Source organism: Hippoglossus stenolepis, chromosome 2 (genome assembly GCF_022539355.2).
Source record: "Hippoglossus stenolepis isolate QCI-W04-F060 chromosome 2, HSTE1.2, whole genome shotgun sequence".
Lineage (NCBI taxonomy): Eukaryota > Metazoa > Chordata > Actinopteri > Pleuronectiformes > Pleuronectidae > Hippoglossus > Hippoglossus stenolepis.
In genome coordinates this window covers 3,054,481-3,071,279 of record NC_061484.1, presented here as the reverse complement: position 1 = coordinate 3,071,279, position 16,799 = coordinate 3,054,481, and the positions used below count along the sequence as shown (strand labels likewise).

The following is a 16,799-nucleotide window of genomic DNA, read 5'->3' as shown; positions in this document are numbered from 1 at the left end:
GTCACTGAGATCACACTGACGGTCCTTGTTGAATATGTATTTCACAGACAGACAGGGAAGCTGAGGCACTAGAAATATGACCTTGAAATGTGTGTATGAACCTGATGTAGAAAGATCTCTGCAGAGACTCAGGTGAAGATAACAATATAGAGTGTTTTTATGTTCAGATGAAACCTTTAGGCCATCTGTAATCCATTGTCATTAATGTTTGTGAAAGAAGTCTGTATTGTGATCATTTTCATTTGTTAAATATTGCTTTAGGTTTGAGTTTATTCAGTCTGCATGTCTTTGATCATATTTTAAGTCAGAACAGTTATCCATGTCCCTGTCCTAATTCAAACCCATTTCAGTAGACAAATAATTTCTTTCATTAAAAATAACTTGCTTTTACCTTTGTTGTGCAGGTGATAGAGAAGAACCCTGGAGGCTGGTGGTACGTGCAGATCGGAGAGAAGGAGGGCTGGGCCCCCTGCTCCTACATCGACAAGCGCAAGAAACCCAACCTCAGCCGTCGAACCAGCACCCTGACCCGGCCCAAAGTCCCGCCGCCTGCTCCGCCTGTGAAAAAACAAGAACCCGAAGAGGCCCCCCCTCCGGGTAACTCTGCCTCCAAGGTCTCAGAGCCACCTACCAGGCCCGTGTACGAGGAACCTGAATATGATATCCCAGCAATTGGATGCGAAGGTGAGTCTGACACAGATTCTTTGAAGGATGAGCGCCCCCTGGATGTGAAGATCAGCAACGTGGTCAGCGACAAGTACCGCAGCGCCCCTCCTTCCTGCAAAGCCTCCCCTCCCGTCTGTAAGGCGTCTCCCGCATTCAGCCGTCGAAGAGCCTCTTACAGGTCTGTAGAGGAGGTCACTAAAGAAGAATGTATTTACGAGAACGATGGTTTCAGGCCAAGCAGTGGCGTTGAAGCACCCTCAGCCAAAGGTTCCAGTGAGCCCAACTCCCCAAAGAGTTACCACTCCTCCACAGTCCCAAGAAGACCCTCTGGATCCTCGCCTCTAGCTGGTAGGCCAATGAAGACGATGACGCCAGAGATGAATCGTAGAAGTCAGACCCTGGGCAGACACGTAGACATCAGCTTCAGGTCCCAGGACAACAGCCCCCTCTCTTCATCTGATGAATTGAGCAGAGGACCCAAGAAAGCCCCTCCTTTTACTCGGGATGTGGAGCAGAGAATAGGTCAAAGTCCCTCCACCAGGCCCAAGCCTTCTGTCAGACCCAAACCCCTTCTGACCAAATCCGAGCCACAGAGCCCTGAGAGGATGGATATCAATTCTTTGAGACGGCAGCTGAGGCCAACAAGTCAGTATCGACACAGCATCAAACCTTCTCGAGGGGACGACTCTGAAACTGCATCTGTCATCTCATCAGAGGACTCGATGTGTTCACGCAGCACCTCAGATCTCTCCTCAGTTTACTCTAAAGGGAGTCGCGGGGATTCCGATGTGGAAGGCCCCAGTGCTTACCGCTCTCTGGACGCCTATAAGAAGGTTCAAGACTCTGAGATCAGCTTCCCTGCTGGGGTGGAGGTGGAGGTTCTGGAGAAGCAGGGGAGCGGTTGGTGGTACATCCGTTGGGGCTCAGAGGAGGGCTGGGCTCCCTCCTACTACCTGGAACCTGTCAGACACGTGGGTGATGCTGGTGGGAGGGACTCAGATGGACATGGGAGTAGTGGTGGCAGTAAGTCCAACAGCCTGGAGAAGAACGAGCAGCACGTTTTGGCCCTCAATAACATCAACATTCAGGGTCTGACACAGCAGCATCCAGGCATGAGAAGGAATACCCCGCCGATTCCTTCCAAGCCCCCCGGTGGCTTCTCGAAGCCGTCTGGGTTGGTGAACGGAGGTGTGCGAATGAGAAACGGGGTACGTCAGGTGGCGGTGAGGCCTCAGTCTGTATTCGTGACAACATCACAGCCACCCAAGGATGCACACTACATGACGGGGTCTCTGAGGCGAAACGAATCACTCGGTAGAAGTGATCACTATAGTTCTGGTTCTGCCACTCTTGGCGTCCGCCGAAATGCCTCCTTCAGCACCGTGCGGCCACATGTAGTCGTTGAAAGTCAGACGAGGCCCGCCGAGCGCTCCAGCCTGGGGTCCTCGGGGAGCGCATTCAGCACAAGCAATGTAAACCAACGCAACGGCATCCCTGTGTCCACAGTCCGGCCCAAGCCGATAGAGAAGAGCCAACTGATCCACAATAACTTTGGCAGGGATGTGTACGTCTCAATCGCTGACTATCGTGGCGACGAGGAGACTATGGGCTTCACTGAGGGCACCTGTCTGGAGGTACTGGAGAGAAACCCCAATGGATGGTGGTACTGCCAGGTGCAGGACAGCCTGCTTCCCCGCAAGGGCTGGGTCCCATCCAACTACCTGGAGCGAAAAAAATAGAACCACCTCCCCAGACATCCTTCCCTAACCCCCCCATCCCACCTCCCTTTTTCGATGTCTCTGAGGACACAGGTGGCATCGCTCCTCAAGAATGTTACCCGCAATCTCCTGTAAGCAATATGTCCTTGATAATGTACATTTTTGAAAAGACTGTGTGTAAAAAAAATGGAAGATGTTTTAATCTGATAAGGAAGGACACTTTTAGTGCTGGTTTACTAAAATGTATACAAAGAGGAGTGTAAAGATTTTCACTATTTTGGCCGGGGGAGTGAGAGATGTGGGGAATATGGGATTTGTCAGCCGTGAGTGAGGAGTCTTTGAGATATGAAATGATTGGGAGCGATCACCTCTTAAAGAGGTTCGCATCATGTAATGCAGAAGTTGAGCAGGGTCATGGCGATGCTTATTCCTGCCCATCACTTACTATGATGGCCAATAAGTGCCTTTTATATTTGATTACCGGAATGGAGGTTCTAATTGGTGGATGGAAAAACATTACATCAACCAAATCTTAAGAGTGCCATAGGCCGATGAACACCACCAATAGTATTACCATGACCAAGCTAGAGCTACTCTAGAGAGTGAGAACAAAATGCAGCGTTTCATTGTAAAGTGGTCAAACTGTTCCAACACACAGACGAAAGAGAGAAAAACAGAGATCTAAGAACTTTAGTTCACCAGAGAATTGAATTGTTTTAAACCACAAAAAACGTGAAAAAAACTGAATCAACATTTAAGTCTCATTATCAGTATTTCTCTTTCATTTAATTCTTTATTTTATAATGTCTTGTGTTGATGCAAGTCTTCCTTAGAGAATTATTTCTGCTTTCTTGTGACATCTGTTTCCACCAACAGCCTGCAAATGGAAGTGTTAAAGCTCCTTATAGTGTCTGATGGATGGATATAGTTTTCTCATAGACCCTAAATCCCCACAGTGATATGTTTATATTAATCCCAGATATAACTATGTGGGATAACAAATACCTGTGAAACTTGCAGTCTAACTATAATAGTTGGATATTTTATTTTCCTTTAGAGCAGCTTGAGTTCTCTCCAGAACAAAATCACCTCAGTGTAATACCCTCAAACAATGAAAACAATTTGTTTCCAACAGTTTAGGTTTACTCCAGGAACAATTGATCTTGTATATATTTTGTTTTTATTAGTTCAAGAATACTGCTGTTGCGTAGCTGTATTTGATAAGTACTGGAAATGCAGTAAAATCATTGAATCCCAGGGACATATTTGCTCAGCATTTAGCCCAAAATGTGATCAAACCAAAGACAAATATCAGTTCATTGGATTTTTCTTTTTTCTTTATTTATTTATGTTACAAAAACGAGGTTTCTGAACTGTATAAAAAAGTTTTCCTGGAACCACTTGATACATTTTCTCAGATATTGAAGTTACCAGGTAAATTGTAATATTAGGTCTTGCTGTGCAGTTCTAATTTTATTATTAAATAGAAAAACAACATAGTTTATCATTAGAATTTAATCCTTTTTACCAATTTTCGAAATTGGTTGGTTTCATATCACAGTTTGTAATTAATAAATCTTAATAAACAAATTGTTGTGATAAATAAATCTTAGCCACCACCCAGAAATATATAGTTCCCCCCAATGCAGCTAAAAGCTAAATTCGCAAATGTGAAATTCTGAGCTGAAGTCCAACTTTCAAAATGCCTATGGCTGATGTTCAAGACTGCTGAAATACATTTTCTAACGAACGGCCGAATCTTCCGTCATGAGGCTGAACACTAACTTGTGATTATGTTCCTGCTGGACAGTATGATATTATGAAACAAAGTACAGTACCTGCTAGATCGCAGTTATCTATTTTAGCCAAAATCATATTTGTGTTTTTGTTTGTTACTTTGTGATCACACAGTGTCAATAACGAGGAACGAAGTGGTTCAGTTTTGTGAATTAGTGCACTTTAAAATTGTTTTTATGGTGCATTAATGTGAAGATGCAGTAAATACTCAGCATGTTATTTATTAAGTTTTTTTAATTATTTAATGTCTCTATCCCCCTCACCTCAGATCAGAGGTGGAACTCTCAAAGTCTCATTGAGTAGAATTGGAGAAACAGATACCTCTTGTGGTAGCTTAAATGTACTACAACATGTTTACATCATCCACAAGGCTTATTTATCGGCCGTCCTGCCTCAGTGCAATAAGAAATGCATTGCTGGTCAGTGAGTCTCCCCGAAAACTACACAAATTTTATGTTTTTTAGTTTGTTCTTTTTTTTTAAATCTCAGTGCAGCTAAACATATTTTTGTAGCACGTGTTTTGTATTGGGCAAATTTTTTTAGGAAACTTCAAAAATTCCCTTTTTTTTCTTTATGCTGTTTGCTGCAACTTTAGCAAATGATGGGCACTTCCTTCACCTTTATTGTGCTTTACATAATGCCTGATTTTATGTATATTTATTATGAATTTTTTACATTTGACAATCACCTCGCCACCTCTTCAAAATATGTTTGCATAGCTTTATACGGATTATTGCAGACTCAGCGGTAAAGAAAAATTCCCAAATACCATGATTTACTTGAGTATGTGAGATTTTTGCATAAGGACCCATAAATAACAAAAATTTGAAAGTAGGCAGTTGATATTTGCTGTGAGGCAAATCCCACCCAGACGACGGCATTATGTAAATGTGTTGAATCACTGTTAACCTTTTTGCTCCAGCACATGTTATTAATGCATATCGCTTTGTTTGATCGAGCTGAACTTACTTTGCAAGGGAATGGTTCTGTGTTGAACATACATTTAGCTGTGTAGCATCTATCTCATGCTTTTACATGCATTTTTTTTTTTAATTCTTATTTCCTCTTTATGCCCCAGTTTGTCAAATTCTGAAATGTACCTGCGAGAAATTGTGCAATAGATTAAAAGAAAAAAAGCATCCTGTTTCAACAAGAGGAGGAAACGTGAACGTCAATGCCATTACGTGTGTGGGGAGAAGATGTTCCCGGTCAAACTGCCAGTCATGAGCTTTTACCATCATGTAAAGTGGAGTGTGTCAGAAAGATGTGCGAGGCTCCAAACGCATCAGAAGCTCATTGGACCAAAGCAGCCGTACGTGACTCTTCATCATCTCCTGACGTCACAGACTTTTGGAACTGACATGAGAGTCTCTGCTCCTCCTGCCTCGCATCAGCAGTGGACAGTGATTTGTGAATGACATGGCAGAAACCCACTGACCCATTCTGTACTGACATTACAGCCATCTGGGGTCACAGATGGAGAGTCCCGGCCCCGTCGTCAGGGGCCCTTAGCGGCCCCGCCCTGAGCTGTCACGTTCGTGCCTGAATGGAGTTTTGATAGTTTCTTGTTTTTGTGTTGTTGTTTTTCCTCTTTGTTTTTTCTGTGTGCGCCCCCCCCGCCGCCGCCGCCGCCGCCGCCGCCAACGCCAATGCCTCTCTTGACATTCACCCCACCCTAGTCAGACTATGTCAGACTTTTCCTTCCTCACCAATCACCACATTGAAGGTGACATTTGAGTCTCAATGGTAAACAAGAGGCTGGGGGAGATGAACGCTCCTTTAGGCCATTTCAGTTCAATCCATCAACTTCCAGGATGTACGCCAAAAATAGAAAACAACATCACAACCTTTTCTCTATGCTGAGTCCCAGCAGGCCTTATCTAAGTGCTACAGGTGAACACGAGCACACAGGCCAATGCAGGCATGGGACTTCTATCCATAGACGCTTGTTTGGATAGTTTATCGTTAAACTCCACCTTAAAAAGGACACTCCAGTGTTTTGGGAAACAAATGTATTCAGTTTCTTGCAGAGAGTAAAAGTGTCAAAATGTTTGATTTGGAAAATATTGAAATATCTCTTAATGAGGGACATTGAGTACATTTAGGGATTTTTAACTGGTAAATTGAACTTTTTCTATTGAGAAGCCATATTTGACACAAAGTACGTGAAGGTTATCTTTAAATATGGAGCGTAAGCCCAGAGACTGTTAGCTTAGTTTAGCATTAAGAGGGGAAGCAGGGGAAACTGCTTGTCTGGATAATGAGAAATCTCTGGAGACCTACAACAACTTGTCACTTCTACACAGTTTGTGTACAGATTAAACAAACACAATGTAATGTGTTGATTACTGAGCTTCAGGGATGCTCATACCTTCAGCCATGCTAGCTGTTTCCCCCTGTTTACAGTCTTTATGCTCAGCTATGCTAACTGTCAGCTGGCTGCGGCCGATTTTCTCATGCAACTCTCAGCAACAAAACAAATAAACATATTTCCCAAAAATAATATATTATTTACAATGATATATTTCTTTTTCCGGTCCAGTGGCTCAGCCTGTCGCAGCTGCACTGCTCTTAAACCTGCTCGTGCATCCACGTGGCACAATAGAAATGGAATTGTCGGAGGTAATATTTTTCGCACATGCCAACACACTCATGATGATAAGGAATCATTCATGCTGCAGAGGAAATGTACGAGTCTCCTGACATATTCCTGGAGGTCACCCGGGTGAGACGGCTCCACCATGTTATCCCTCGCTCCCTTTTTATTTGAACAAATGGACGACACCTCTCGGGCGTGAAGCACCTTAAGCTCTGCAGCTCCCCAAAACTGGCTGCTGCCATAACATCCTCCCCGCTCCCCTGTTCTCTCTCTCTATCCGCCATCGTCACATGTATCTCTCTCCTTCCTCGACACAGCCCGGTACTCTATTCCCAGTGAGATGATTGAGGTAGTAGGGTTTGTGGTGGAGGGACAGAGTTGTTTGCATGTGTGTGTGTGTGTTTGCTGGATGTAATGGATTGTTGCAGGTGTTTAGCTCATGGGGGGAGATGTTAGAGGTCGTGGAGGAGACGTAGCGAGAGCAGGATGCAGGGGGACACAAGACGGATCAAGTGGTGGATTCTAGTAGACGTGGTGAGAGGGAGGTGAGAGGAGGGCGGCTTTGATGCGAGGGAGATTAAAGACTGGTGGGCACCACTTCCACTTGGAAAACTGAGACATAATAATTCCTTTTGACAGGGAGTCGGCCCACTCTATCAGAACTCCTTTACCCACCTTTCTGAAAACCTGACACCTAATGAGCTCGCTGCTTCTAAACCTGAGCTCTGAATTCTCATCTCTCCAAACATTGTTTTAATTGCAGCACTTGAAGTTTTGTGTAGCTGCTTCAACAAGACACTGCAGAGACAAATCAGTCGCAGTGTACGGCAGCTTCTCTGGGCCTCACTCCCTGTCCGTAGGAAAAGAAAAACCTTTGGAGCTGATCCTACGTCTAGTTTTTAGCTTCTTTCACTGTCGGTGTCTTCAGATCTCATGTAGCCCCGAGGGTGAGGGAGTTGAGCTGGGTGCGGAAAAAAGTTTTTGTGAATAAGACAAAAAAATAAAAAAAAAAGGCTTCATATGGTGGATTCCTTGTGGCTTTTTTCTCCCCCTGACGTATTCCTTTGTGTTCTCACTGAGTGCACCAAAGGTTTTGAGGGGTTCATTCTTATCTAATGAGACAAGCTTTAATTCATAATGGAAAGAAATGAAAAAAGGCAACAGCACTGAGTTAATGAAGGCAGGAGTTTGATGGAAGGAGGGGTAGGTTTGATAGGAAAGTTTGAGTAAGTGTGTGGGAGCAGGTGGGATGTATTTAGGGGGTTGATTTTGGAGGTTTTTTTAATTAATATCTAGTTTTTGTTTGAGTGCGAGAGAAGAGGGAAAAGAACTAACGGCGCTGCAGGGCTTTTTTTCCAGCAGTTGCTGTAAGAAAAAAAAAGCAAAACAGGCCTGTGAATAAGGGAATGCTGATTATTTATGTCATTCAGAAAACTTCCTCACAGAATCGGAGTTGTTTGACGCGCCAGCGGGCATCAGCGGGAGCTGTCTCCAGCTCCTGGAGGAGGCTGTGTTGAGGAACGAGACGCGCCGCTGTGTGTCTCTGTGCTACTTTTCTTTGTCTCTGTTTGAATCCCCGTTTCTAATTAGCACAACAGTGTGTCTTAATTAACCTTAGCCAGTCAGACGATATTCCAGCGCTAACGGCTTCTTAATCAGCGAGGCTGCTGCCATCCTGCGTGGGAGCCTCCGGTGCTGGATGGAGCTCAGCCATATCTGTGCGGCGGAGGCGAGCTGTCAGCGGTGATTGATGCTGAGTGACAGCTGACGTGGATTCATGAGAAGGTGGAGCCTGCTTTTAGCCTCGACGTTGCATTTATAGAATTGAATTTGACACCACCCTGCTGTGCGAAGCAGTGTGCCAAAGAAACTTGGAGGACCCGACGCCGTCGAGCTCTTGATCTGTAAATTCTGACAAAAACAATCCGTTACCAGCATGACAGCCACACTCAGAAACACAAAAACAACTGCAGGCCTCGAGTTGGACCAAAGGAGGTGCTCTTCTTTTTATTTCCTGGTTTCGCTCTGTTTCTTATTACCATTGTTGTTATGCAAATTGTGTTTCACTCTTGCAAACTCCTCGTTTTCAAAAAGATTTGCCATGAGAAGGCTCAGGAGGCTTTATACAACTGTAAATGTCAGTGAATCCTCCATTGATGAGTCATCTGGCTGCCAAACCCCACGTGGTGAAAAGGCCATATATACATCCCAATGTGCAGCAAGGAGCAGCCACAGTCCAGATTCCTCTCTGATGGGAGACTTTCTGCACATGCGCATTCCTTTTTGAAAACAGGACATTTTTCTTATCTACTGTTTCATTTTGACAAGTCTTGTTCCTTTTTTTGTATCTTGTACATGTTTACATTGTATCTCGCATTGCCCAAAAAGAGAAACATTATTAAATGTATTATCTTTGTTGTTTTACACCGGCTCCTTTTCATTTGTCTCCCACATCAGGTCACATGTGCTCCTGCAGATAAAGGGCAATACCCCCCCCCCCTTCCTGCTCGTGCTCCATCCTGATAGTACGTGACAGTAATATTACAGATTGAGACATTTATCTTTATTCTCCTTATTGTGTGGGCCAGATTAAGTGAGTTTGGACGAGGAGCAGAACAATGCACCTGGTTATAAATAGCAGGGTATGAGTCATGGGAGGAAAGTGTGAGGAGGTTGAGAGCGAAGGATGAAGATGAACGAGCTCTCGGAGCGCCAGTCCCCCGCTAAGGAGCACAGACAAGATCTGTTTTGCAGATTGCATCCAAATGTGTGTGGAGAGATTTATCACTTGTGTCTGAGGTTTCATGAAATTTACACTTTACACCTCTGCACCAATGAATCGGCAAATGTTCAGCTGTTAAAGAAAAACACATTATTATTCGGGAGGTTTTTTTGGAGCCAAATCTGAAATGTGGAAAGAAGAAATACCTCAATTATAAAAATGTCCCAGTTCTGTATTTAAATAGCTGCTAGTTGTGGCCTTCTACTTGGATGACTGTGTTGCATTTTGTAAACACTTAGAATATAAGGAACCCAATTCATCCTGTGAAAATTGTCTAGTTGATTTTTCCTTAAATCAGTTTTCAGATGCTGGGAACAAGGTTGGTGAGATTGTTAAACTGATGCCAATTATTGAATATTTAAAGTCTGCTGAGCAAGAGGGTTCAATTAAATAAAAACCTTGACTTAAGGTCACCTCAGATCTTTAAACTGCTTCTCACAGTCTTCCTCATCAACTCATCAATGAAATTTTATTTTATTTTTATAGTGCCAAATCCTAATATACAATATCTCAAGGCACTTTACACAGAAGGTCGAGACCTTTAAAATGATAGAGAAACCCAACAGTTCCCACAATGAGCAAAAACTTTGGCGACTGACTGGAGAGAAAAAAAACTCATGATCTAATAATGTAACTTGTCACATTACGACATCCTGGGGGAAACTTCTTGATTTCATTAATTGTGTGATTACAACTGAGCTAATAAAGATTGTAAGATGTGACTGAAAGCCCAATAAAAGCTCAGTGGCAGCACTTTAAATCATTTCTACTAACTTCCCACAAAATGTCCTGAAAAGACTCGTGTAATTTGATTCTAATCTTGAATGAAAACCTAATTTGGTTGTAAGCGCTGCTCTGTTTAAACCCAAGTAAACATTATTAATCAGTAACTTCATTCTGGGAGTAATTAGTTGGAAATGTAGCTTTTGAACAATTGAATTAAAACTTCGCCAGCAAATTACATAGACGGATAACTCTGTGAAACTAATGTAAAGCATTGAAACCTCGCCACATTTCATTTTGTTTATTTGTTTTTTGAGATATGAAGTTTCTGAATGAAACCCTTTACAGGCTGTGCACTGGGTGCTGTGACAGTACATGTCCATTAGATGGCTGTATTGAGCCAGTGTCCAGGCCTCAGCAGCACTGACACAGAACAGACGAGCACAGACATTTTCACATGAAGAGACCTGCACATAACAAACTGAATCTGTACTGACAGGCAGTGTTGAAATGAAATTCTATTGGGATCGGTCCTTTTACCCATTTAATGCAGCCTTTCTCATACCACAGAAGGAGGACGTGGCCGAGTTGTGGACGCTCCGTTCAACAGTAAAGTACCAGAGGAACTTTCTGGATGATTCTCTCCATGTGATTATTACACTCGTGTTACTCGAGCACCTCATCCTGCTCTTTAGTGTTGCCTGTTATAAATCCTGCAGACAGACAGATGGCCGTCACACTGAGGAGAAGCTGCCTCATGAATACACACTGCTCGTTTACCACTTGAGTTCTGGGCCTAAGATGTCCTACCTGTCACCATGAAGCCCCCCCCCCGCAGCGGTGGTTAGGCCAGAGGCTGTGGTACATGATGTAACAGGGGGCCGGGGCCCACGGATCACTTCACACCTCAAAGAGCACGGCTGGCTGCACCCGTGTTATAGTGTAGCTTCCTTCTCAGTGTCTTTAGTGTATCAGCATCAGACGTGCAAACACTGTTAACACAACACAACACCAAACAACATAGTGCTACACACAACTATACGCACAACTAGACACAACTACACACAACTAGACAGTACTACACACAACTGCACACACAACTAGACAGTGCTACACACAACTACATAGTGCTACACACAATTATACTCACACAGGACACACAACTACACACACAACTAGACAGTACTACACACAACTGCACACACAACTAGACAGTGCTACACACAACTACATAGTGCTACACACAACTACACAGTGCTACACACAACTGCACACACAACTAGACAGTGCTACACACAACTACATAGTGCTACACACCACTATACGCACAACTAGACAGTGCTACACACAACTACATAGTGCTACACACCACTATATGCACAACTGCACACACTAGACAGTGCTACACACAACTACATAGTGCTACACACAACTACATAGTGCTACACACAACTGCACACACAACTAGACAGTGCTACACACAACTACATAGTGCTACACACAACTGCACACACAACTAGACAGTGCGACACACAACTACATAGTGCTACACACCACTATATGCACAACTACACACACAACTACACGCACAACTACATAGTGCTACACACAACTAAACAGCGCTACACACAACTACACACACAGTGCTTCACATGTCCCATCCCTCCAAGTTTTGTGTAATTCCGCTCACAAACAAACAGAGAGAACACAGCAGGTCCTCAGTGACTCACACCTCTGCTGCTGAGCCAATGGGATGTGTCTGTGTGCAGCTTCCTCTCCAATAGCAGACAGAGGTGCGTGTCTCCTCATGCTGCCACCAGGTCCTCAGCACATCTGAGGTACAAACCTGTGTTTTTAAAGACGTCTCTGTGATCAGTGCTGCTCCAGCTGGATCTGCTTATGAGTGCAGCTGATGACCGCTGGCAGTTTGCAATGAGTCACTGCAGAAGCTGATGTCAGGGAGAAACAAATAAACGCAGCTTTAACTACAGCTGCACTCATCCACCTCCGCCAAGGTCTTCATCTCTGTCCGTTTGTTTGTAAGCAAGGTTACGCAAAAAACTACTGAACACATTTCCACAAAACTGGGTGGAAGACGCAGTGTGGGTCAGGGAAGAGAAAACTACATTTTGATGTGGATCTGGATCTGGTGATGGATCCATGAATTTTATTTTATTTTTTTCACTTTCTTTAACTTTGCAAGATTGGACGTTTTTCAACATTTCACTTTTTTCCCCAGTGATGGATATAATTCATGGATCTTGATTTTGGACTCTACTCTGATGAGTACCACTTGTTTGTGCCACTTGTTTTCTGCAATATATTTATGTAGTGATAGAATGTTCATTTCATTTCTTTAATTTTTAATTCATCAGATATCAATCACACCAATCCCAATTTTATTTATATAGCCCATATATTTACAAATTACAATTTGCCTCAAAGGGATTCCAAAGAGCAATGTAAACAGCTTATCATGTGAAATAGCAACAATCAGTTGTTGCTAGCAGATGCTAGCATAACAACTTTATTGGGTGATAATTTGTCAGTCATGTGTGTATGAGTGTGTTTAGCCATGTGTTTGAGCAAAGGAGTTCGCTTCATAATAAGAATCACATTTACACAAACACATCTGGAAAGTTTATTAACCACAATCATCCGACTCACACTGAACAGAGCTCACAAACAATCACGAGTTGTTTCAACTGAAAAAAGAAAGAAAACACAGGATTGTAAAGAACTTCAGCTGCTGTGGCCAAACACAGAGCTGCAGCCGAGGGAGCTTCCAGCCGCTGGTTGTTGTCTACATGAAAACGAACTGCTTTCGACTGATGTTCGTCTGTTGTTGGTCCTGATGTTCACACTGCGTGAACACACAACTCATGCCTGACAAATTATTAAGCTATTAAGATCTACAGAAAGAATAGTCCGAATGTGCTGCTGTGTGATTGGCCAGACCCAGAGGAAGACGTCTTCACAGAGCAAGCAAACACACAAGAAAAGCAGGTCTGAAGGAATTAGTCCTCACGTCAGTGATGGACAATAAATAATACATTGCAGGATCAGTAACATTCAAGGAGCCTGTGGAGGACTCTGCAAAAAAATCAAAATGGCAAAGTGGCCTTGATGAAAATGTCTGTATAAAATAATGATGAAAACCTTCATCCTCTGATAAATGGTTATTTACAGTAGCTTGGTATGAACTCTGTTTATCAACTGATGCTGTCCAAAAACTGATGGATGTCCTGAAAATGTTTAAAAATAAAGCCCCAAATAAATACAAGATTTTGCACAAGGGAAAAACATTTATATGATGTATTTAAAAAAACAAAAACAGAAGAGAGATTTTTCCATTTGGTCGGAGTGTCTGCACAAAATAAAAACATGCCACGTTTGAATCTCAGAGAGCAACGCTGGCCTAAAGATTTACAAGATTACAATCAGTAGCTTTATAAAGTGACATTTATCATGACCATACAGTGATGGCTTTTGAGACTATATAATGATACGAGCTATAAACACAGGAGTGGGTAGTAGGGCTCCCTAACATGGGCTCACACAAGAAGATAAATTACAAAAAAGAAGACCTGAAATCCAGGGATTGTAATAAAACCAAGAGTTTATATCTTGCACCCAAAAGCAATGAGGTTTTGATTGTGTACTGCAATATCTCTTATCACTGCGAGGAACAAGAAACTCTCTATATCCTCACTAGTAGAAAACAAGAAAACATTTAGAGCCTCATGCTTTTGGATAAACAAGAAAAAACCTAATCTTAGAATGATGATTATCGATCCAAGCGAACTTAAAATACAAAAGAAAATACACAGACAAAACCTTTTTTTTCTTTGTTTTTTTTCAAGTCAAGCACACTGAAAAAAAAATCATTTTTCTCTCTAAGTACATAAGTTAACATTCAAATGTGAATTAACACCTCAAGCAGTAGCGTAATCAAACTGTAATGTGGGAGGAGGGATGTGTGAAACATCACTGTCAGCGTTTCCCTGGAAAGGACAGCTGGCAGATACCATAGCAGCATAGGTCTGAGCCCCAGTTGTTGATTATCTACAAAATGAAGTACAATGTCATTTAAAAAAATGGCCTCTCAGCTTGGAGTGGTGTTGTGTAATAAGCTATGGCTTACTGCTGAGCTCTGGTATTTACAGGTGAAATTTGTGGGGCATGGATCAGGACATTACATACTGAAATAAAGGGAATGGGGATCATACTAATAAGGATAGGAATATTCAAAATAGGATCTTCTTATACCTCTGCCCCTGAACAGATTTCTGTAAAGGATCTCTGCTGCTGGTGAAAGTCTTGCCACAGGTATTTTATACACTTTCATAGTTAAATATTGGAAATGTCATGGATTTATATTACAAAAATAGTTTTAAATTTGTGTGCTTTGTCTCCTCTGAGTGAACATGTTGTGACCGGTTGTGCCACACGACAGCGTTATTTGGTAATTTGTCAGGGGGTTTGGGAAACGGCAGGAAAACACAGAATATGATGCATTTGCATGTGACAAATGAACCCTCTGTGCGTTAAGGCAGGAGGCTGAGTTGTATCCTCGGCGGCTTCTCAATACCATGGCAACAATCCTTTGACTACTTGTGTTGTTATGGGAGCTATTTTGAAAGATCTGTCAATTCGTCAGGAGTGCTCACAGTGTACTAGGCATGGTTATAGGTAGAGTTTGGGAAAATATTCACATCTTTTGAAATAAAAAAACATACGATCGGCCCTGAGGAGAATCCAAATTACTGTTGGTTTTTTTCTTCACACTTCCTGTTTCCTTTCAAGAATCCGAAGCTGCTCAGTCTGCTGGACGCAGGCGTGTAGCGCGTGTGAACAGGTGAACGTCCTCCCTGACGGTACCGGGGCGTTTCTGAGAGAACAATGCTGATTTCAGTGCAACGCATCACACTGCAGAGCAAGCAGCTAGCTAACACAACAATATAGCAACCACTGACTTTTGTAATAGAACTACCATAAAGGTACAGGAGATTATACGAGTACAACAGGTGTTACAATCCTACTTAATATATTCAGCACCGCTTTGCATCTCTAAACACATCACTCACTGTTAATCACCACGACGATTACAGAAACCCATCACTTCATCTTTACGATGCCAAGCTGATTTCTTTTCTTTTCCAACGCTCAGTAACACACAGACACAAGTTGTGACGTACTGAGCTGATCACCTGCTGCGGCTGTGCTTTTCATCGACTGCTTTAGTCAGAAATGTCCATCAGGTTGACGGCATATTTCAGAGCTTCAGTCACCCTCTAATAAGAGCTGTTCTCGAGACATTCAGCTCCAAAGAGATGGGGGTTCATCCCTAATTCATACGACATGGCTCAACAAATTTGATTTTTTTTTTTTACTTTCTCCTTCAAAGTATTTCACGTTCCCAGGAGAGAGCAAACCCTTCCGGCAAGAGCAAAGTTCTTAGCGGAACCCGCTGCCACTTCAAGTGCCGCCTCCGCAGAGAGGCTGTGACAACGACTCGAGAGTGAAAGAGACCTTGCCATAGAAGCGGTACCGGCTTTGGAAAAGGTCATGAGAGAAAACCGACCAACAATAATCGTATGAAAATACCAAATCAAAGTACCAGAGTTTGTATTCACTGAACTTAGGCCTTTCTTTCCCTGACTCTGGGATTTTGCTGAGGCCATCCGTCCGTTTGCCGCCGCCCTCTTACGTGCTGCGGTACGTCTTGATAATGTCTTTGATCTGTCTTCTGCAGATGGGACAGCAGGCGTTGGACATCTTCTTGAGTTTGAGGCCGCAAGTGTAGCACAGACACATGTGCCCACAGGCGTAGATGACCGTGTCCACCAAGTTCTCGTAACAGATTGAGCACTCATCGGACCACGGCCCGCGGCCTGATGGGAACGTTGGTGACTTGGGGAGGCTGACTGGTGAGTTTGGGGTTGTACCTATGAAAGAAAAGTAGACAGATACATTATTTTGAATACAGCTGAAAATGGAATGAAGTGACAGTGTTTTTACATTCAGTACATTAGTAGTATTAGTATAGTATATATATGAGTATATTTTCATGATATGTTTTAAATTTACTGTGAAACAACTGATAAAATCGGAGAAACCAACAATTCAAAATAACAACTGTTGTGTATGTAAACTGTTTACATACATTTTTTGTTGAATAAAAGTACAGAATATCAACCATTGAGAACTTAGACACATTTGATGGATGGGTTGCTACAAAGCTAACAGGCTACCAGCTACATTATATATCTAAATATTCTTTATTCTTTTTATACGTAAGCTATGTTGCTTGGTCCCACTACTGTCATTTTCAACAGAATTCAGTTCATTTTCAGTGCATTTACAAAAATACTCGAACAAGAATTCAACTGGCATGAAAACAACAGCCAGTTGAATCAATGAAGTGAAACTAAATGTGAATTCAGTCTGATAATCAGACTACAACACAGGTTCATTTCCTGCTCCATCTCAAAGGAGACTTATGTTGCATCAG

General features: G+C 42.7%; 2 protein-coding genes across 7 annotated transcripts in view; one reads left to right on the top strand and one right to left on the bottom strand.

Moving 5' to 3' along the window:
- The window catches only part of sh3pxd2aa (SH3 and PX domains 2Aa), a 106,847-nt gene extending 97,643 nt beyond the window's left edge, over positions 1-9,204 (top strand). For all 5 annotated transcript variants that reach the window (XM_035178041.2, XM_035178031.2, XM_035178024.2 and 2 more), the window contains one exon: positions 405-9,204. In XM_035178041.2, the coding sequence (XP_035033932.1) occupies positions 405-2,405 (2,001 nt within the window). In that variant the 3' untranslated portion in view covers positions 2,406-9,204. The remainder of the gene's footprint in view (positions 1-404) is intronic.
- A 3,698-nt stretch (positions 9,205-12,902) lies between these two features.
- Positions 12,903-16,799, bottom strand: part of neurl1aa (neuralized E3 ubiquitin protein ligase 1Aa) — a 71,800-nt gene continuing 67,903 nt past the window's right edge. For both annotated transcript variants that reach the window (XM_035182041.2, XM_035182049.2), the window contains exon 6: positions 12,903-16,233. In XM_035182041.2, coding sequence (XP_035037932.1) covers positions 15,992-16,233 — 242 coding nt within the window. In that variant the 3' untranslated portion in view covers positions 12,903-15,991. The remainder of the gene's footprint in view (positions 16,234-16,799) is intronic.